The sequence below is a fragment of the Fulmarus glacialis genome, unplaced genomic scaffold (genome assembly GCF_000690835.1).
Source record: "Fulmarus glacialis isolate BGI_N327 unplaced genomic scaffold, ASM69083v1 scaffold36966, whole genome shotgun sequence".
Classification (NCBI taxonomy): domain Eukaryota; kingdom Metazoa; phylum Chordata; class Aves; order Procellariiformes; family Procellariidae; genus Fulmarus; species Fulmarus glacialis.
The window spans coordinates 1-21,972 of NW_009218136.1; the positions used below are offsets into that span (position 1 = coordinate 1).

At 38.8% G+C, this 21,972-nt stretch overlaps 1 protein-coding gene across 1 annotated transcript in view; it reads right to left on the reverse strand.

Moving 5' to 3' along the window:
- Positions 1–331: 331 nt before the first annotated feature.
- DOCK10 (dedicator of cytokinesis 10) overlaps positions 332–21,972 on the reverse strand; it is a gene marked incomplete at both ends in the record, with an annotated part of 57,160 nt that continues 35,519 nt past the window's right edge. Inside the window, 17 exons of the mRNA XM_009579946.1 lie at positions 332–440; positions 1,120–1,248; positions 3,527–3,628; positions 4,298–4,345; positions 5,101–5,167; positions 5,336–5,450; positions 5,536–5,657; positions 6,381–6,492; positions 7,597–7,713; positions 7,847–8,022; positions 8,511–8,555; positions 9,843–9,939; positions 12,723–12,806; positions 14,754–14,900; positions 15,517–15,588; positions 16,855–16,968; positions 20,283–20,352. Coding sequence (XP_009578241.1) covers positions 332–440; positions 1,120–1,248; positions 3,527–3,628; positions 4,298–4,345; positions 5,101–5,167; positions 5,336–5,450; positions 5,536–5,657; positions 6,381–6,492; positions 7,597–7,713; positions 7,847–8,022; positions 8,511–8,555; positions 9,843–9,939; positions 12,723–12,806; positions 14,754–14,900; positions 15,517–15,588; positions 16,855–16,968; positions 20,283–20,352 — 1,726 coding nt within the window. The remainder of the gene's footprint in view (positions 441–1,119; positions 1,249–3,526; positions 3,629–4,297; positions 4,346–5,100; positions 5,168–5,335; positions 5,451–5,535; positions 5,658–6,380; positions 6,493–7,596; positions 7,714–7,846; positions 8,023–8,510; positions 8,556–9,842; positions 9,940–12,722; positions 12,807–14,753; positions 14,901–15,516; positions 15,589–16,854; positions 16,969–20,282; positions 20,353–21,972) is intronic.

Here is a 21,972-nt window from a genome sequence, read left to right on the forward strand (position 1 = left end):
GCTCTCAATCCCTTCCTCCCCCAGTCTGTGTTGATACCGGGAGTTGCCCCAACCCAGGCGCAGGACCCTGCACTTGGCCTTGTTGAACCTCATGAGGTTCACAGGGGCCACTTCTCGAGCTTGTCCAGGCCCCTCTGGATGTCGTCCTGTCCTTCAGGCGTGTCGACTGCACCACTCAGCTTGGTGTCATCTGCAAACTTGCTGAGGGTGCACTTGATCCGACTGCCTGTGTCATTGATGAAGGTACTAAATGGTACTGGAGATATTAAACAGTACTGGGCATATCACACATGGCACCAGTTCAAGCAGAAAATGAAATGGCAAAACATACCTGGTGATTCAGAGTATAAAGACACAACAGGTCAAGGATTGTGAGGGAAACTTCTGTAGCAATGTTTGCCTCTGTGTCTACATACTGTACAATGTCCGTTTCATTGGAGCTGCCTTCAACATATAAAAAGCAAAATGACAATCAATCTTCTGAGTGTAAAGATGATGTAATTCTGCAATCCGGTCATTAAGTCTCAGCACATTAGAGATGGGGTCCTAACTGTACATTTAACCGAAGGGCTATTTTGAACAAAACTGCTCACAGGAGATGAAAGGGGAGGGAATTTGAGTCAACTTTTACCAGCTGCACCAGTGATGTGAGTATATTCTTTCATTGTTTCCGTTCATCCTCAAAGGAGGAGAGAAGCCTAATTGGAAAGTGGCATAGATGACTTTGATCTCATCATTTAAAGAACATTCTGTCATGAAAAGGTCACTTCTACTGCTAGATCTAATAAATGTAATATTTCAGCCAGTGTACATCTGCTTGTACAGCAAGGTACATAACCATAGATGCAAGAGATGCTGGGAAGGGGGGAACAACTTGTCATTAAGGCTATTTAAATATGTCAGGTTATTGTAATTAATTTTGTTTCTAAATGACCTTTGACCAAATCTAAGCTCAGATTTCTTAGTCTCCTGAAAAAAAGGCAGAGTCAACAGCTCTCTTTATGTTTAGCTCTTCTCTTCAGGCTGTCTTTCACTGGCACTCATGAAAACAGATTTAATTGTATAGAGTCTGATCCAAAACCCACAGAATTCCAGAGGGAAGTAAATAATTTTTTGTACTTACTTGCAGTGCTGCTGTCTATCATCTGCAAGAGTTTGGGGTTAGAAAGTGCATTTTTGCCACGAATTATTGGTAATGTTTGAGATCTGTGATGCTTGTGGCCATCATGACTAGAAGTGGAATGCATCCTGAAATTGAAAGGTACCATTAAAAAACAGAAACAAAGAAGAAACTATCATGCCTATACAGAATTTTTCCACATCAGTTAGAATTTTCTGCAGTACTTCTCAAAGGCTAAGTTAAACAAACTGATGCAAAATTTTTCAGAGAAACAAAGATGAAGAAGAAAGTCAGTGAGGTGGACAAAACAAACAGATGTGCTGTGATTTCTTAAGATCACAGGAGACAAAACACTCATTGAGCACTGAAAAAAAAGCATCAGTTTAAATAGCTGGCTGATGTTTAGAAAACTGCCTTTAGGTGAAAAGAAACTGAGATGAGTTCTGTTAACTCAGAATACAAGAAAAATGTATCCTGCTTATGCTAGAACTAATACAGCTTCTATGAGGGGAAAAAAAATGATGACAAACTGACAATGACAGTAAAAATATGTGCATGCATATGTGTGTGTTCTTTTAACCCTCTTTGATGCTGACAAACACATCATTAATTTATAATGAGAATCTTAGAACTAAAATACCAATGCTTATCATAATTTTTGAAAGGATTTTGAATTTGTAACCACTATAGAATTCAGCAAGATTTAACACCTCTCAAAATTCAGGTCACTTACTAAAATACACTTTTATTTAATTTCTTTTAAAAATGTAGCTTCCTCAATGTGCATAATTTAAAAATATTCTAGGACAGAATTACTTCTTGCACCTAGCTAAACCCTCTACTATGTTTTTGTTGGTTATTTTAAAAAAAAAAAATTAGAAAATTAACATTTCATTTTTAAAAAAAGAAAAAGTTCCCAACACAAGTACAGAATTGATGGCCAGACTTTTGCCAATCAATGTGATAAAGTCTTCCATTAATGGTCACAGTGAAAGGATTTGGGTGGACATCCTAGCAAACTAATGGATTTGGAACATGTGGAAATTTGATCTCAAGGGGTTTTTTTTGTGGTGTTTGGTGGGGTTTTTTTGGTTTTGTATTTTTTGTTTGTTTGGTTTTTTGGCGTAGGGGGTGGAAAGTCTGGTTTCATATGAACATTTCAGCAAACTGAAATACATAAATGTAAGTGCAAGTTAGAGCTGATCACCAGCAATACTTCAACCCTCAACTCATCATCAAAAAATGCTCTGTATTACAACAGGCCAAACAACCATTTGGACAACAAATGCTGATCTGTGAGGGGGTAAAGTGTGAAGGCCCTGGAGACAGCAGAAATGTGACTTTATTTTCTGGATTGCCACCATTGGTTCATCTGCCAACGTGCAACAAAACAACAGTCTCCTAAAGACTGCTTGCCAGTTCCAGCTGGGGTAATGAAATCAGTGCTGCTTCTTGAAAATGGCACCGCAGAGGAACAAAGAAAGAACTATGGCAGAGAAAGCATCTTTTTTCCCCTTTGTTCCATTCCAAGATTCACACAACGGTGAGCGTATTCTAGCTATACGTAAATGAGAAGAGGCAATGATCCAAGCTCATGAGGAAGGGGGACTTTCTCACCATGCTCTTAGATACAACCACAAGCTGCACAGAGTCAAAAGTTTGCTTTCTCTCTAGAGTTTTACATTATTAACATGAAAAGGATCCCACTTTCCCCTAAAAGGATCAAAAAGATTATTAAAGCTGCACCTGCAGCTTATTACCATGCAGTCCATGAAAATTATTAAATCTTGCAATGTTTAGACTAGGAACATGGAGGGAAAAAAGATTAGGAAAGAAAGATTCTCTGATTGGCAACATGGACATAACAGTATAGGACTATACTGCACTTAGCAGCATGGAAGTAAAAAGATAGGTGTCAAGCAAATCCACTCTTAAGTTTGGCTTTGTGTTGCTAGATACTTCCCCCGCCACAACCCTGGGTTATTGGGGAGAAACAAATCCCCTCAACACTGTAAGTGCATCCATAGATATTTACCCCTGAAGCAGTAAGATTCCATGAAAGCATAAGGTTGCAGACCTATGAATTCCTTCAGGTTGGGGAAAACTGTAGATTATCTTTCAGATAGGGATCTCACCTGAAAACAGCAACTACTGTTTCTGCAATACTTAACAATATTGACAGTAACTAAGGATTCTTCTGAACATAACATTTTAAACAACAGCTTATAAGTCAAGTTGAAGTTAAAGGGACTCAATTCTTTTACGGTTTATGGCTTTGGGGGCTCTGAAACGTGTTACATGTTGTGTCAAGCTCTTTTCAGTCAACACTGTGACAGTATACAAGGGCTGGAGGATGACAACAAAGATTGTGGTTTTATAGGAGTTAATAATACAACATATCATTACCATTGTGAGAGCAGACCCGATGCCTGGCCAGAGGAGTTCGAACCTTTCAGGGTTCCATTATTCTGAGTGGCCTGAACAAACTTAAAAGCAGCAGCAATTTTCCTGTTAAGAGAAAATATCTGTTAATCTATTATGGAACGTGACACTGATTTTGCCATGCCTCTGAAGAATAAATACAAGCCTGACAAAACCTGCCATGGAGCATGAACTGGTTCATCTGGTGACCTTTCGTTTTCCCACAGTATGACATATAGACAAGTTCACAGTGGTAATATTAAATTAAAAATGAAACATCAACTGAGACAAAGTGTGCATTTCACATTTCACAGCTGGAACATGATGTCATGCTTTTTCAGAGAGTGGGTAGAGACAGAAGATTTTTTTTTTTATTGCTGTGGAATGTTTATCTATGCCCATTAAAACTATTCTTTCCATTATATGGATGGAAAATACAGTGTTCAAGTTCCTTTGTTTGGCATATGCACAGAAATATGGTTGAGAATGGCCCAGTATTTTGGGTTATAAATGCAACAGTAGTTACCATATCATCACATGCAATTCATCTTTTACACCAGGTATGTACTCAGATGTCCAAAACATCACAATAACATTGTTTGCATAAAAGAAAAAATGAAGCATACATTGGCTTCAGTATGTCAGACTGATGCTTTCAGGAGAAAACTGGTAGATACACTGCTAACTTCATTTAAGCTTAACGTAATGCAGTAATATTTAAATACTGTAACATACAGTCTATAACTAGAGAATTACCTTACAATATTGCGTTTTCCTAGATATCTGAAATTTTGCAGACAAACCCTGAAAGATAAAACAACACATTTTATGTCTATTAATTACTTCCTAATTACAAAAAAATGCTGAATCTTAGTGCTTCGAAGAGACCTGTGGCATATGCACCTCCTAGTAAGCAAACAGAATAGAATACAGCAGTTCCAAGCCTAGGGATGCACAAGATGTGGCACCACCTCCCATACCCCTGTTCCCTTTCTCCATGGTTGAAGATTCCTGATTGGTGAGGAGGCAAAGTCAAAGGCATAGAGCTGGCTGCAAAAGCATTGCTTCTTCACCAGTTGAAGTTAAATAACTCACATTTCACTTAAGAGACTGTGAGGAAATTCTGAAAACAGCTACCTGCATGGATTCTGCAGACATGCATAGATAGGATTGAGCAAACCACCTTGGAGATGTAATCCTACATTACATGGCTTTTCTTAGGGTTTGGAAGTTTTGGGGAGCTAAATACTTTTCTTTTCTCAAGCGAAGAATAGAATCTCAACCCCAAACGGGGAAAATACTAGGAAAGTCTCTGTTAGGAGGAACACGCAAAGCATTATGCCCCCCGTTCATGGAAATGACCTACATATTGGAGGATATGGATTTTATTAGTAATGTCTGATTATGGCTTCGGAAGATTACGGCAAAATAATCTAAGATACAAGAGCTATCTCAGCCTATTCCACTAGGTGGACAAACCCAAAGAGAAATTATTTGCAGCAGCCACTTTAGAACATCATCATTTAACATAAAATCAACCAATCACAAAGTGAACTTACTCTAAAATGCTGAAAAAATCTGTTATTTCTGAGAATGGTGCTCGCAACCAGTAGGAAATCAGTGCGTCTGAAGGGAGATATTAAAATAGATTATGTATCTGTTACAGGGAATTAAACTTGACCCAAAGCCTTTAAAATACACTGATAATTATTCTAATATAATGTTTGTTTGGATTCAGCATTCACAATATTTTACAACAACGTAAATTAGGTAGTGAGGGGCACATTTTCTTACCTTCCGAAATGGTTTTCATAATGTGAAGGAAACACATAAGAAGGCTTCTAGTTTCAGCTTGATCCAACTTATCAAAACGAAGAGTTGATCCAATCAAAGACAAAGGTCTCATGATCTGTTGAATTGACAGCAAAGGGCCTTGTTAAGTATAGTGACACGTTTCCACCTCTAGCAACCGTTTTCAACATTTGCACATGTACCTTTTCACACGTGTCAGTTCTCTCACTGTTTTTTTCATTGGTACTTGGGTTAGATTCAAGGCTTGCTAAGGAAGCTCTGGAGTCAGCATGGTTTGCTGCAGAGATAGCTATTGATGAAAAGGCTGTAAATGAAAGTCATAGCAAACATGCTAAACTAAAACATTTATGGATACAAAAACTAACAAGAAAAATGGAAAACTTAAAATGTGTCACATGCTGGACTGACACCAGTGCTTTGAACTTCCAATAGCAAAGCTATTGATGGGTACGTTTAGTAGTGAAAACATGCAACAAGTTGAAGTAAAATGATTCAGTTTGCCGTTATTCATGGCATTAAAATGGCCTGTTAAATTCCGTAAGGCCTGACCTAAAGCCACAAAAATCAGCGGAAAGATGCCCATGCACTTCCCTGAATTGTGAAATGGGGTTTGGAGGAAGTGAACAAAACAAGTTGTGTTTCTACCCTTCCATTAAGCCTGGAAAAACTAAAAATACTTGCCTCCAAGAGACTTCAGGAGTTTTCAGGAGAAACCTTGGAACTATTCTTGTCAGAATAGGCAGAGACTACAAAAATGAACTCAGGCACAGGGATTTGTGAGAGCCTGAATACTCGCATCGTTCCAAAGCAGGAGAGTAAGTGAAGCAGTGGAAGAGGAGCGGCTTCACAAGAGAAATAAAAATCAATCCAAAAACACCCAAAGGGAAGAGAAACAGTGCATACCATGTTTCCCTGAATATCATATAAAATGGGTTAATGATATCTTCCATGAATACTAAGCAGAAAGCACGATGGATTGAGATATACAGAAATCTACCTGTATGCGTGTTCAATCTGTCATATATACCTGCTATAGAGTTCAGAACATCTTTGGAAAAGGACGTGTCCACGGAGTTTGCATGTTTCATTGCTGTCTGGCTCTGAAATCCTCCGGCTGTGCTCAAGTCATCCCTAGATCCCTGTATTTTGAAAGAAACAGAACAAACTCCAGTAAATGATATCACTCATAACTTTCATAATGACAGCACATCTGATAGGCTTTTCTTAGACACTGAGCTTGAAAACCTACTTTCAGTTGTTTAGACATGACAGCCTTAAAAGATCAAGGCTTGCCATAATAAGCTGAATAGTTACCTGCAATATGAAACACTCTGATAATTGAAGTTGTAAAGGATAGATCAAGTCTAACTGTGTTTGCTTCTTAAACACTAGCACAGCATTGGGAAAGGAGCATTAACTGCTGTTAGCAATGATCAGATGAAACAGGCTCATTTGCTGGAAGGACTGAAAGACAATACCCCTGCAGAAATCTGTTTTTAGTTCTTAAAGCAGGGCTATGATTACAACACATCTAATCTTTTAAGAAATAAACAAACGTGCTCGTCCAAATGCGCAGTTTATACAGATATTTTCTGTGGTGGTAAAGCTGTTTTATGATGTTTCTGTACCCCTTCCCTCCTTCAGTTACTTGTTTGCATTCCCTCTGCCTCCTGGTATGTTGTACCAGTGAAACTGCTCGTAGGTTCGTGACGTAACCCTGCAAAGAACCTGTGGGCAATGGGAGTTTTTGTTTACCACAATGTCTCCCAGCCCCCTGCCAAGGGACCTGCCTGAGTACAGGGTCCTCAGCCCCCAGCCTGTGGCACCGGGGCAGACGTACCGGTCAGACTGGCTGGGGCTGCAAACCTCTAACTGAGTTTCCAGCCCCAGGACAGCCAGCATCCTGGGTCTGTTCCAGACCCACAGTTTGTACACTGCCAGTATAGACTCCCGGGGTCCTGCAAGGGCTCTGAGCAACCTGCTTTAGTTGAAGATGTCCCTCCCCACAGCAGGGGGGTTGGACTAGATGACCTTTAAAGGTCCCTTCCAATCCAAACTATTCTATGATTCTAAATCAAGACCTTCCAAATTAAACATTGCGGGTGCAAACAAATCAGCATTTTCAGAACTGCATTTCGTTAGCTAATTTGTGACCAGCATAAAGTTGGACCTCTTCCCACCAGATTGACTGGGTCAGACCTCAGTTTGATTGTTTCAGTGTTCTGAAAAATCACATGAATTACCTGATTGGAAGTATTGATATTGAAAAGGAACATATCCTTCATGTAAATCCTTGGCATATTGTCCAAAAGCATTCCATAGAGTGGCATGTACAGGTTTGCTATTTGTGCCTGTTTTGCCTAAAAAAATAAAGGACACAACATAATACTGAAGAAACTAATTAACGTACACTAGTGGCTAAGGAAGTTTCATGTATGTTTAGCTACTGTACGAACAAGCAAATGAAAAAGAATAAACAAACAGTTTCTTTACCGGCTCTGCGTATCGATCATCAAATGAATGCTTTGCCATTAAGTTTTTAAGCACAGCCAAAGCTAAGTGCCTAATATCCTGGTCCTCTTGCAAGGCAAAACCAACCTCCCGCAGCAGGACTCCAATTAGAAAATGTTTACGGCAAAATTCGTTGGTCAATGTGTACTCTGGAATATCTTGGAACAGAATGGACAAGAATGCTTAAATTAATATATAGGTTACATAACCCCCTCTCCCATTTTCCAAATTTTCAATAACTTCTATTGATTTAATCCACTGTTAAACCTTGATTTCCTGATCTGACTGCCCCATTCTGCTCCCTCACTTGCTAGAATGAATTAATCTAATATTATTTCTCAAAATCATGCAGTTTCTACAATTTAATAATAAAAGAAAATTTATATACACATTCCCATGTGAGAATCTCAAATGTTTTGCACATAATAAGACTATTCATTTCTTTGAGGCATAGAGTCCAAATTGTTGTTCCGATATTCTAGCTAGAAGAGTTCTAAAACACAGAGATGCAGACCAACTCCACTTTTGAAAATGGTAAATAATTTTTGCCTAAATTTGCCACAGTTCTGTGGCAGCGGTCAAAGTAAATCTTAAAGCTCTCGATGCACAATTCTGCTTACTTCTTATGCAGTCATTTTGTTCATACCTGATGTTCGATATTCCTGTGTTGATTCCGAAGGCGTCACAGGGTCTTCATTTTTCAAAAATATAAAACAAAAATAGGCAAAGATCATGCATATTTTTTACTTATTGAGTGTAAAAAATGTATTTGCTTTATTTTTTTTTTTTTGACTCAAATTTGAATGAAACAGCTTCTACAGTTAAAGAAAGCCATTAGTGTCAGAACTGAACTCACTTTTTGGTGCTGAAAACCGAAGCAAAAAGGAGACAAGGGTCCATAGTTTGAGAGATGCTGCATAGAGAGATGATTCTGCCTTCCACTCTCAGCAACTTAAAGGACCACATATCCCAAGTGAACTCCCCAGAGTCCATGGAAAACTGTCAGAACTGGGAATTGTGCCCAGGGCTGAAATCCCATTGCCTTTGAAACCAAGAGGAAAAGCACCCAGTACTGGGCATTGGCCACAAAATTAGGTTCAAAATAACAGCTTTCAATGCATGAGATGGAACGCACTGTGGCCGCTGGCTTTGGGGCATGAGCAGGGTGGATGCACTCCTGTGGTAAAGCATAAGCAAAACCTGTTCATGCTTCTCTGCAAAACATGGGTTACACACAGTATCCCCTGCCTTGAGAAGCAGCTCAGGAGGCATTACTAACAGATTCTGAAATGGGCCTCTCTTGCCTCTCTGCTCCAGGTAAAATACTGCAGTATGTGGTGACCATGTAAAGTTCAGGCTTGCCAGAGACCAAGGAAGTATATGCACTTGGGAGAAAAGGAATATTGCATGGGACCTGCCTGCCAGTCCTAGAGATACTCTGGAGGCAAAAGTATCAACGGCCTATTATCTGAGAGATGGATGTTTCCAAACTCCTGCTGCATTTCCAGCTCAGATCTTCCCCACAAAGGAGGGTCTGTCACATGGACAAGTCATACTCCCAACAGCAGCAGGAAAGCCTGTTACCAAATAGTAGAGTTTCACAATGCCCTTATCACTGCCTCAGCTTCTTCCCCTTCCTGCTGTACCTGTTCAACCCCTTCCCTAGCTCATGACCTTCCAAGGCTACTGCAGCTTTAGTAATTAGTCCTCACAAATAATCCAGTTCATTCACCTCAAAACTTCCAGCAAGAGAGTCATCTTCCACTGCCTAACTGGGCTGTCAGGGGTTGCATTTATTTACAGGCATACTAAAATGATGTTATTTTTATCAGACTGCTTAAGTACCACACCTGAAAAGCCATTTGGGGCTTCTGTGCCTGATGTGCAGACATGATACTTCAGAGTTAATTTTTATCTGCTCTTTGAACCTCCTGATAATTTGCTGTCATACAGAAACCCTTTCGGGGCGGTGCCTTACCAGGAATGTTTGAAGACCGTATGGGCAGGCACAGAGGGATAAAGTGCTCATGGTGACAGACTTCTTGGAGAAAGTCAAATTTGAACTGATGTAAAGTCTGAAAATCACAACAGACAATGGCTCAGTTCACATTAAAACAGGGGAAACGGTAACACAAAGCTGCACTACTATTTATCTCCACCTCAAAATCCATACTCACACCCAACAATGAAACCTTGCAGCTTGTTATGCCAAGCTGCATGAATAATAAACATTTGGTTTTCGTTTCTGTTATCAAGCAAACTTGTCAGAGTCAAACAAGCTTTTCAGATTCCTCACTATGATTTTTCACTGAAGATGTACTGATATTTAGCTTGATCCAAGCTAAATATTTAAGGTATATTTAAAGCTACACTGGGTCTTTTGATGGTATATACTATAGCATATAATCATAGCAAAGTATCTTCTCCAGTTCACATAAATTTGGGACCATCATAATTATTATGCCTTTCTTCTCTTCCCCGCCACCTTCCTTTTTTTTTTTTCTTTTTCCTTCTTCTTTTTTTGGTCAACCAACTACAAAGTTTCAGCCACACAGGCCAGATCCAAAACTTACCGATAGTGGTGAGAACTTCCTCTATTGATGCCAGCTCCGAGGGATTTGGGTATTATATAATTTTGGTATTATTTCCTTAATATCCCCCTCCCAAGAAGCCATCCATGATCTTTTGTGGAGCCTTGCAACTACCTCAAGAATTTACCATTCCCACTATAATGATGTGCCACTGAGATATAAAGATAGTACATGACATCCAGTAATAAATTTTTATTTCCATCTTCTCAGCTCACTGTGAGTGGCAGAAGGCAGTCATTCAGGTCTACCAATATGACACTGTATTGATCTAGGTCAAACATTTGCTCTAGCATTAGAAAGTACTTGTGAAGGTCTTTTATTTGCCCTGTGTTTAAGTCTGTCAGTCCCTAAAATTAAATTGTAGCATTTCTGCTGCCACTGTAGGCTAGGACACCTGGACCATGCACTTTTCAGAGTCTACCGAATAGTGGACAGTGGGAAATTTTTCACTGAAATGTTTTATTGCACTGTAGTACCTCATCAGGAATACAGCTGGACACACAATTCACAGTCTAATGGCAAATAAAGAAATGAAGCACCTCAAATGTGTTTCCTAAGAGGAACTGAGACGTTTTGAGGGAATACCTCATTCGAATTCAGTTCATAGTTGTATTTAAACTTTTCAATAAATATTTCTCAAAACAATGTTTAAAAGTCAAAATATGGAAAACTGTGAGGGATATTTCTGTGGAACAAAAATTATGGTGCTTCATTCACAATTACAACAAATTCAGACTGCAATGTTATAGACTGATATACCACAGGCTATTTATTCAAGCAGCAATATACACTGTTAAATTTTCTGAAGAGAGAGGTCAGATTGCAGTATCATCTTTTTGATACATAAGCAATCCAGTTAAAGAAGCATAAGACACACAGAAAGAAATCCTGCAGCACGTTTAAGCGACCAACTCTTGCTTAGGCATCTGACTGAAAATGAGAACAATGCAAGGCCTCTCTCCCCTTAAGGTCAGAAATCTCTGATATTATTTTGCGGCACTGTTGTTTTCAAGTGCCGCAAAGCCTGTTCCAGTGGTACATCTGTCTCAGGTCTGCAGTAATTCCCCTTCCACGCATCCTGGCAGATGGCTCTGGAGGGATGCTGGGTGGCTGGCAGTGTGCATGCACTTACTGCCAAGGAGGTGCCAAGTTCTGCTCTGCACACTGACTAATCTCAGGCTTTTCCACTGGCCATTAATTGGCTTTTTTAATTAAACATCTGTTTCTGTGGTTGAATGTATTTAGGGAAGTCTGAAATGTGGAAACAATTTTCAGATTGCATAATATTATTCATAGAATTATAGACTGCAGACTATGACATTAATACCGAGAGACTCCATTCTACATCTGTTCCAGAGATTAGGTGAAAGACCCAAGTGCAGCATGAAGTTGGTTTTACTAAAAAGCAAAACAGACTCATTACCTACAAATGTCCAGATCACCACTAAAGATTTATAAAAAGTTAATGGACAAAAGTTTTATAAGCGTTTTGGGAAAGATGTATCATTCAAAGTGTATATTTTGAATACATTCCCTTATCTATCATCTTATATGCTCCAGTATGATAGCTCAGAAACCCAGTCATGGAAGAGGAAAAGCCTGTGACTCACTCTGATGGATGAAAAGTAAAGTAGTCAAGCTGAATAATTTGGGGACCTCTTGCAGTTTGAAATTTATTGTTCAAACTATATCACTGACTATTATAGGTATTATAGAAGAAATTCAGCCTGCAGAGAATTTTTCTCATAGCAAGCACAAACTAATTTGGAGCAGATTGGCTTTCTTGCATCATCAACGAGATAAGAGCATACCATTCATTCAAAGTAACTGAGATGTTACATTCTTACACAATGGTAACTTGTTATATGCTCTTACTTTAATCTCCTCAAAGAAAATTACTGCCAATTGCTGCTGATATTTATAGACCAAACCACACGTGTACTCTCCAAAGAATCAAAACTTGAATTCAAAGAATTTCTGACTGGTAAGCCTTTTGCATGCTTTGGTCTGAGCAGTCTTTGCAGAGTCTGCCCTTGCAGGGCTCAGTGAGTAGTTGTTTGGACACGGCTATTTACTCCCAGAAAAGGGTACAGATGGCTCAAAACCAAGAGGTTATAATACATATTTACAGTAAATGTTCTCACTGACTTAAGTTCTGAGCATGGTGAAGCCATGGAATAGATCATAAATAGTTTCAATATAAAAATATTCTGCTAGCGAGTCACTTTGGAAGAAACAAAAACAAACAAAAAAAATCAAAACTATACCTTGCTATCTCCTGTTCCAAACATACTTATATAATTGTTGACCATCTTGAACACAAATCCACGATCCATAAATGTAAAACAGCGCTAAGAAAGGGGGAAAAAAGAATTATTATTTTATAGCCAAAAAAGCAGTACATGGCCTCACTTACCTGGCTGTTTACCTTGTGTCACCTATAAACTTGAAACATTTGCACAGGTGAAGTTAGTCTTATAGCACGGCAAGGAAAACCAGGGAACTAGTGAATCTGGATTGATTTTTTAATTTATTTTCAGTAATAATAAATTGATCGAACTTTTCATTTTCTCTGTGTCTACAGTCTAAAATAACTATCACAGTGTACAGTGCACTAGGAGAAAGCTTATCTAATGAAAGTCATTCATGCACTGCAACACTCAATCACTAGAGGTGGTACATGATGGGAGCTGACCTGAATATCTCCTTCAGTGATAGAGCAATGACTCTTGAGGAATCAATCCAGCCACAATACTTGCTGTCTATGGGCTACATTATCTCTCTGGGAGCAAATATGCTACTACATTACTTTACTATGAGAACACTGCTCTTGCTGACTGATGGGGCTAAATAGCCAGAAGGTGTAAAGGTTTTTGAGGGCCATGGCGCTACAGTCACTGACATTTTTTCCTTGCAGAGTCAGCCTACCAGATAGGGAATGCAATCTTGAATTCCCCCCTTCTCTGGTGTTCCTGAACTCTGCAAAACTAGCGAAGCCCCGAGCCCTCTGCCACGCAGCATTCAAACAAGGCTGCTGCAATCCCAGCCTGGAGAAAGCCGTATCATCTCTAACCTAAGTAATTCTTTCTGGCAGACTAGATTCAAAAAGAAATTAAAACACAGCCATGTGCCATATCATATAAGGCAACATTACTGTCTTCCCAGTTTAGCTGAGTAACACACAAAACCAGCATGCAAATCTGCAACACCTCCACAGGCGCAACACCACACAACTACTGACTAAGCCCCTCCATCCATGCTCCTGCCTCAAACCAGCATCTTCTTCCAAATGATGCAACACTATGGATAGATGCAGCTTAACCTCAGTATGCCGACAGCAACTAGGGCTTCCATGTGGTATCAGCAATGGAGGCCAACACAGTGGACAGCAAGTTTATAATTTATTTCACCTATGTATGAAAGGAGGAAAATCCACCCTCAGTTTGTTTTCCTTGTAACCTCACAGGAACATTTTATTGCTGGAATACTGCTCTCTCTTGATGCTGTACTTCAATTTGTTATAAAAGATTTGAGCCTGGGTTTCAGTGTGTACTATATACAATGTTCTGTACATCATTAATGTACATAGTTCCATCAATGGAAAGGGGGTGTATGTGTGTGGCCAGTTTAAATCTAGATTAAGTAGCTGGCCATGCAACTTATTGAATGGCAATCTTCCCATGCTCCACAGCTAATGCAATGCTGGGAAAATAAAAATTATTGAGAAATAGGAAAAAACCATAAAATGCAACCCCTTTTAGTGACTTCTCCAAAGCATGCATATATTTTCTTGTATTTGGTAAATGAAAGGGCATTACCGAGTTAAAAAGGTAGGTTACAGTATTTCATATAATACTTGCAATTTGCTTATTCTGGTTTGTAAAAGCTCCCCACTCTGGTTGTGATTAGGAAATATTAATCCACCCGCAGTCATTCAGAGCTATAGTATTTAAAGGAAAAATACCAGGTCAACTGTAACTACGGTTTCATTCCTTACCAAAATTTTTACCCATTTGAATGTAATGTAAGAATCTGCAAAATTTGAAAACTTGGGCTCTTTTATAGAATAGATATAAATGAATCAGAATTGCTTTAAAGCAAGACTTAGATAAAGCTTTTGCATTCTCAAAGACCCAAGGGCAGAGAAAAACTGAACTATAGGTCAACACTAAACTTGGAAATTGAGACATCATTCATTCAGAACTGTTTTCATTCCCTTTGACTAGACTAGAATAGTCTCAAACTTGCATTAAGTATGGGGAAATAAGTGCATATGCTGTAATGACAGAACATCTCACCTTGAGAAATTTGGCAGTGCTGTAGTTTGCATTCCTGGTTTCTTCAAGAGCATCTCTGTACTTCCAAACAACATGATCTGCTAAGACCATCACAATTGTATCCAGCTCAGTTTGAAATGATTCTGGAAACCTCTGAGTTCGAGAAACCTAAGCAGAGAATAGATCATCACTTGAGAGTGTACAATGTTGCACATTAAACCTGAAAATACATTCAGGCCAAGAATAAAGACAGTAAAACACAGGTCATTCAACATAGAAGAAAAATATTCCTAGAGTTCCATGGATCTATTCTGAGTATAAATCCCCAAAGGAAGAATCTGGTCCATAGGAAAGTGGGAAATCTTATCCTCAGATTCCAGCTATTCAGGCAGAAAAGAGGTCAAAGCACTGACCTCCAGCTATGTAAGGTTTGCTCAAAGCAAAATAGAGTTTCTAGATCACTTATTCCCTGTCTGGTATAATCACCTGTTGGATAACCAGCAGAAATTATAGAATTCCCATTCCATTCTAACCCACCCATTACAAAGCTGATGCAACTGTATTTTTGGCCCACCAGTTCTGTATAAGCAAGAATAGGTCTGAGCCTAGCAGGTAATATAATGCTTTTATGGGTAAAACCAGTATTTTACAAAGTATAACAGCATTTCTTTTTTTGACCAGTCAAGAAGAAAAGTCCAAGTATGTGTATTTACCAGGATTGCGCATTTTATATTTTCCCTAAGAGGCTGATTGCTTACTTAATTGAGATCACGTATATACTTACCTTTGTTTTGTTTGTATCAACCAAGTGCTGTGCCATTGATTTTAAGATAACTGCAAAGAAGAACCAGGAATGCTGTTCAAAAGAAGGAAAAAAGAGATTAGGAAAAATGATTATCTGATAAATACTTTACGATGCATTACCATTCCTTAAAGATGGATTGCATTTCTCAGTAATGCACAATGATAAACCCTATGTGACAAATAAATTAAAGAGCCTAAGTGCCATGTATTTGAGTAACTTTGGATCATGCCCTCAAGAGAGCTGAAGTCATCTCAGGCACTTTGTCACTGTCGCTCTGTGCAATAAGGAGCCTGCAAACACCACTCCTACAATCCTTCCTTTGCTGCTGAGCGCTGTCTTCATTGTTTGTTTGCAGGTAACTGGCAGAAATGCATGAAGCAGAGAACCTCAGAGAACAGAAGCTGAGAATAAACTGCTTTGTTAGTTCCAGCAGATTGGTAATTTGGCCCAGGATAAAACGGTACTTGTTTAAAAGATAAACAGAGTGGTTCTTCAAATACCATTTGTAATAGTGAACAGGTACGATACAGATTAATATCTGTATCCTCACATAACTCCTGAGATATCATGTATCCCAGGAGATATGTGAAACAAACACACTCAAAAAGCTTACAAATTGCAAAAAAAACCACAAACCCACAACAAACCTAACCACAAGTACTTTTGCATGGCCCAGGTTTCCTGCATGCCAGCTTTTCTGCTTTTTTCAGCCTATTTTTGCTATTCCAGTGGCTCAGCACAAGAAATAGGAACTGGTTCACTCTAAACAGTTGAACATATTTTTGCCACTAGGAACTCCTGAGCTGGACTGGCTAGCTCTTATACCATAACCGACAGGCTCAGTGATGGGGCTTGCACATGTATGAATTTCTTAGACCTGGTTTGATATGAGAAACCTCAGGAAAACTCAATCATTCTTGTTTTGGTCAATGTCAATCAAAGGCAGCAGCTGAAATCAGATATAAATATTCTACTCACAGATTAATATTGTCCCTGCATCTTCCAAAATAAAAATTAAAATAAAGTATCCTAAAAGTAATTGCTTACATCATATTGTTTAAGAATTAGGTTTCCGACTCAGACTGAGCTGTAATAGAAAGGAGGAATTTTATTATGCAAACCACGGCATTCTGGAAACACGTTATGCTGAGAAACTGAGGCAAGTCTGGTAAGTTTATTCGGTTGAATCGCTGCAGAATGTGATTTGTGCAAAGCTCATACAGGGACAGAGGAGAGGAGAAAGAGATGCGACAAGTGAGTTTCAGGCAAAAAACCAGTAGTAAAACTACAAATGTGCTAATTCAAGCTATCATTCACCTTTAAAACCTGTTTCACTGTTACTTGGTCATTTAACTTCAGAAGACCAGTCATATTCTTGGCTAGCTCCTCATGAACAGTCCTTTCTTCAAATGATTTGGTCCTGAACACATACTGAAGAAGAAAGGAAAAATAAAAGTTATCAAAATGTACATTAAAACAAATATAAAAAACCTCAGCAGGAGAAGATAAATTATTTATACACCACTAGCAGCTGACAATCTTTGCCGCCAAAATATCTTGCCTGAACAATACATTCACGTAAAGTTTAATTCCCCTAGCAGTAACGGCACAACACTGCTCCCCTACAAAATCTCAGTTTTAAACACAACTTCCTGTTCATTTCAGCTTAATGTGAACCGAGAGGAATTTCTGCTTAAAATCAGTGCTACGATTTATTTTTTCAATAGGGCGTAGGATCCCGACACCTCTAAACTGCCTTTCAAGCCATTTCACCAGGAGGAAAAAAGAATAAGCAAGCAGAGGAAGTACGGAGGGTTTTTCACCCGCCTAGTCAGGGCCACCTTTCACTTGCTCCTTTCTTCCAGTGGCAACAGCTAGTCAGAGCTGTTAACAACTCTTCATCCTGAAAGGTGTAGAACGCCCACTGGAGCTGACAGAAGGGGAAGACTATACCCCTTTTAGAAATCAAGCCCTCAAGAGAGGAATTAACCTACAAAGTTGCTCAGAACTCATAAATCTAGTCTGAGTTTTATCCAACATTTTAATCTAGTAATTTGGTACTGGGATCCATTACTGCTTCCCTAAAGCAAGAGCTCTGCCAGTGCATCTGTTGGGATGAAATACCTTTTCAATTCAACCAGGTAGGTAAAAGAAAGGAATATCACTTGAAAATGTCTTATTAATATTCAGCCTTGTTTCCAGAGCAGATGCCATAAGCTTCTCCCTGTGCAGTTTGACACTTCTGGGTCCAGTTATTTAAGTCAGTGTAATTTTGCATTATTATTGCATCCGAGTGACTCACAATTCTCAACTTACTTATTCCCAAAAAAACATTTCTAAAGTAGGTATTCATTTCCTTATAGAAGGATAAAAGAGATTAACAGTTATGGGCTTTTGACTGCTGTTGGAAATGGGAAAACAGGCTAAATGGACTTTTGGCGTGGCTGAATAATCACCTGTTATTTCAGAGATATTTAGACACAACAGATGTCTATTGCAATTTTGAAAATTGAGTAGAAGAGGTGTTAACACCCATTTAATTAACTACATTTAAGTGTTACATACGTTAGTTATTTTGGAGCTTGAACAGTTCTGCTGGACCTTAGGAGAATTCCTCTGTACTTAAATCAGAGTATTTGAGACTAAAATTTGACTACTAAGATGCTGAGATGCAACACCTGTAGACACATACTTCCATGAAGCATGAAAGTAAATCCATACATGAAAATATCAACCAACAGTTGTCAACACTGAAATTAAAACAGTTTTCCCATTTAGTAGCCTAACTCATACCATATTTTCATTATTCTACCCATGAACACGCTAAAGTCTCAGAGTTTATCAGAAATGTATTTGCTTTCACTTAATTCCTAAAGTTAATTTAAAAAAAAAAAAAACAACCAACCTCAAAACTTATGTCACATATATTACTCATAATCCACAAATGAAATGTACGTTATGAAAACTACTTGTTGCACAGTGAATCAGAATATCTTTACAGTCAGAAGTCCACACAGACATTTGTCACTCATAGCTTCTTTTCATGACTGTGGGGGATCTCTCATTGCTATCATGACCTCCATTAGTCTGTCACCACTGAACCAGAGCAGGCCAAGAGACAAAGTGAAGGCCGTATCTACTTCCTTTCTTCTAACAATCTGCAATTCTCCTCTATGCTGCTATTTGAAATACACAAGTTAATAAACATAACACTCAAAGATATTACAACTTACGAAATGAATCAGTAATGAGTAAGACTAGAACAAAATTCTCCAGCCCTCTCCCCCTCAATTAAAAGGGAGAGGAAAAAATAAAGGCAAGTGAAAAGGGGGGGGCAGGGGGGGGAAGTGTAACACCCTTAAATGAGGTTCATTTGTCTATTAATTTTTCCGTCCATGCCGGTAATAGCAGTTAATGTATTCTTCTACTTAAAAACATGTTACTTCATTCAATTCTCAGCTTATAAAGCTGTTACCCAAATATACTATTGATAAGATACTTGCTGGCCAATAGCATTATTCATACTCATTTAATGGATATTCAATGGATACAGATAACAAGGAGATCATGTTTAAAGAGGCCACTTCTCTGGCTTTTTAAGAATGCTACAGCTTGCCTGGAACCAAACTCCATACACAGAACATATCCATATATATTCTATATATACCCTCTTCTTCAAAACAATAATGGATGAAAAAAGCTGAGTAAACAGGGAACAGTTACAAGAATCTGAACTGCACAGATGAGAAAAGAATTTATGTACGATAGCACATGCAAAGACACAGGATCTTGAAACTAAAATCATGACTTAAGAAAATAATCAAAACCTTAAAAAGTTAAAAAGCTATAGCTTCCTAAGAAACATGCAGCCATCTTGCAACCATAAAGAGCACCCAGAAGTACCTCTTCCATAAAAATTACCACTTGTGGATCCTTTTCAACTACAATGAGTACATGTATAATACATGTATAATACAGATGGCCAGATATTTTAAAATGATAAATCTCATCACAGTCAAGAGGAATCTGCAAACTGCAAGCAAACTACATTGGATGTCTCTCACTGGTATCTATCTAGCTGAAGTTTCATGATCTTTCATGTATTTATCTCCTCCTTCCCTCCTCTCAAACCCTACAAGGTGGGAAATTCTCAGTTTCACAAAGACTGACGCTAAACCTACGCTCCTAGAGGATCAGCGGGAGTGCATTTGCACCAGGTCTTGCTTCTAAAATGTAAGCTCTAGTCATTAGCCAGCTACGGGGAATTGTCCCTCCCACATCCCAGTACCCTTTAAGAGTGCACTACAGCTTCCTCCTCCTGTGCTTGGTCAACTTGGCGTCCTATGGAAAGAAAGCTGCACCATGCAGAGGAAACACGAGCAGCCCTTTGTCCTCCTCAATGGAGTGAGATTGTGAGCCAGGATGCAGCCGAGTCTGGTGGAGAAGGACACTCCATGGAGTGTCCCTGATCTACAAGATGCCGTTAAAACACAGAGAAGCAGTGTAATTTGTTCAAGGTGACACAAGAAACTTATGGCAGAGGAGAAGAATTGACTCAGCCTTTTCCAAATCTTACATTAGTTTCCTAACCAGAGTCACCCAGCCTACTAGTAGCAGAAAGCTATGATGCAAATGCAGAGAAAGCTACAAACAAGTACAACTAAGAGTAAACAGTAAAAAATCCCACAAAAACCAAAACCAAAAACCCCCACATAAAATAGTTAACAGCGTAACAGCAATCGTACCATCACATAAGAATTGATGCAGTTGTCTAGTTGTTCTTCATGGCATTTAGCAACAATGTTAGTAAGAACCCTGCAAGATAAAAAAAAGAAAAAAAAAAAAAATTGAGCTGTTTTGTGTCATAAGGCAGAGAAAGTCTATCTGATGTATCACATTATTCTATTATTCTAACTGCATTTAAAACAGTCCATGAGGGATGTGATCCAAATGATGAATAGCGTGTGCAGAAACCGTCCCACTGGGAAAAAACAGTCACTCCTTGGGCCCTCCAATTGCATAGATTGTGCTGTTATATATGCATTCATGTAACAAAATGCACCCAGTTTTAATGATTATAACTCTACTGACATTACAGCAAAAGAAAACGATTAACTAATTAAAACTTACACAGACTTGGATGATCAGGAACAAGAAAAATTAGAGTATGTAAATGAAACAGGCAAGAGCCTCTTTCTCCGGGAATGCTACTTGTCAGGTTCTCTCAGATCTTGGTAATTCTGTAAAGCTCTGACACTTTGCTTATGACAGCACTGTTAATCAAAGACAAACACAAGCCTAGGCTCAAGCGTGAGCATGCCCCTATCCTGGACTGTTTGCCCATAACCTTGGACTCAGCCCCAGCCTGAGTGTCCAAGCACTCAGGAACAAAAGGCCGAGCACAGCACCCCCTCGTTACTGCACAGCAGGGAGAGGCTGGACACTTGGTGCAACTATAGATGCTTTGAGCTTCTGCAGATCAGCTTGGTGATCAGCAACATGGAAGAAAATTGCCTGGGTCATGCCGGCACCCACTCTCACAACCTGAGCGTCTACTAACAGCAGAGATGGCACTACACACTTCAGCAAACTTTTCTCTTCAATTTGTACCCGGGCATCTTTGCCTGAGACCATCCTGTTTCAGAAAACACAACACTGAGCAAGAAGTCTTCTTCAACTTAACCATAACATTTCCTCTTGATTATTGCGATCTCATTTTTTCAGGATATTTAATATAGAAAAGACTCTGCAATTTTATAATCTTATTTTTATGTTAAAAGAATGGGGAGGAAACAGTCCATGATTCTCAAATGTCAAAAATTAGTGAACCGTATCTCAAATTCAGAGGTATGCATAATAACAGTATGACTAAAATGGATTATTAATATGCCTGACTGTGGTCCACATACAAGTAATCATTTTAACTAGCTTGGTGATTTGAGTGTTTTCTGCCAATTTTTATTATTGGATTCAAAAGCTTTGTAATTCTTCTAAGTCAGTATTTTTCGTGTATCTCATTTCTTGGTGTTAGTAGGAGAAGTAAACATTGTAGCAAAACACAAATGCTATGACAAAATTAGTTGTGCCCATTCCGATCCTTCAGCCTTTATTCTGATTTGAAATTGAAATGAGTTCTGGCAAAGACGAGACAGAGAAATGATGACATGACTGCGCCCCCAGACAAGCAAATAACCATGGGAGTATAAAACGAATAATGTTTTCTCCCCAACACATAAGCCAATCTATGCTCTCATTCTGTTGTTGTTGCTTTTAATATGTTCAACACAAGCTGCTTCAAGCTATTCAGAACAAAATACAATGTGTGTATATATAGGACACATCAATGAATGGCACACACAGCAGACGTGCATCAACTCTACCAGCACAAAAGCTATCACACATACAAGAAAAAACACTGAGAATCCTTCTTTTCTT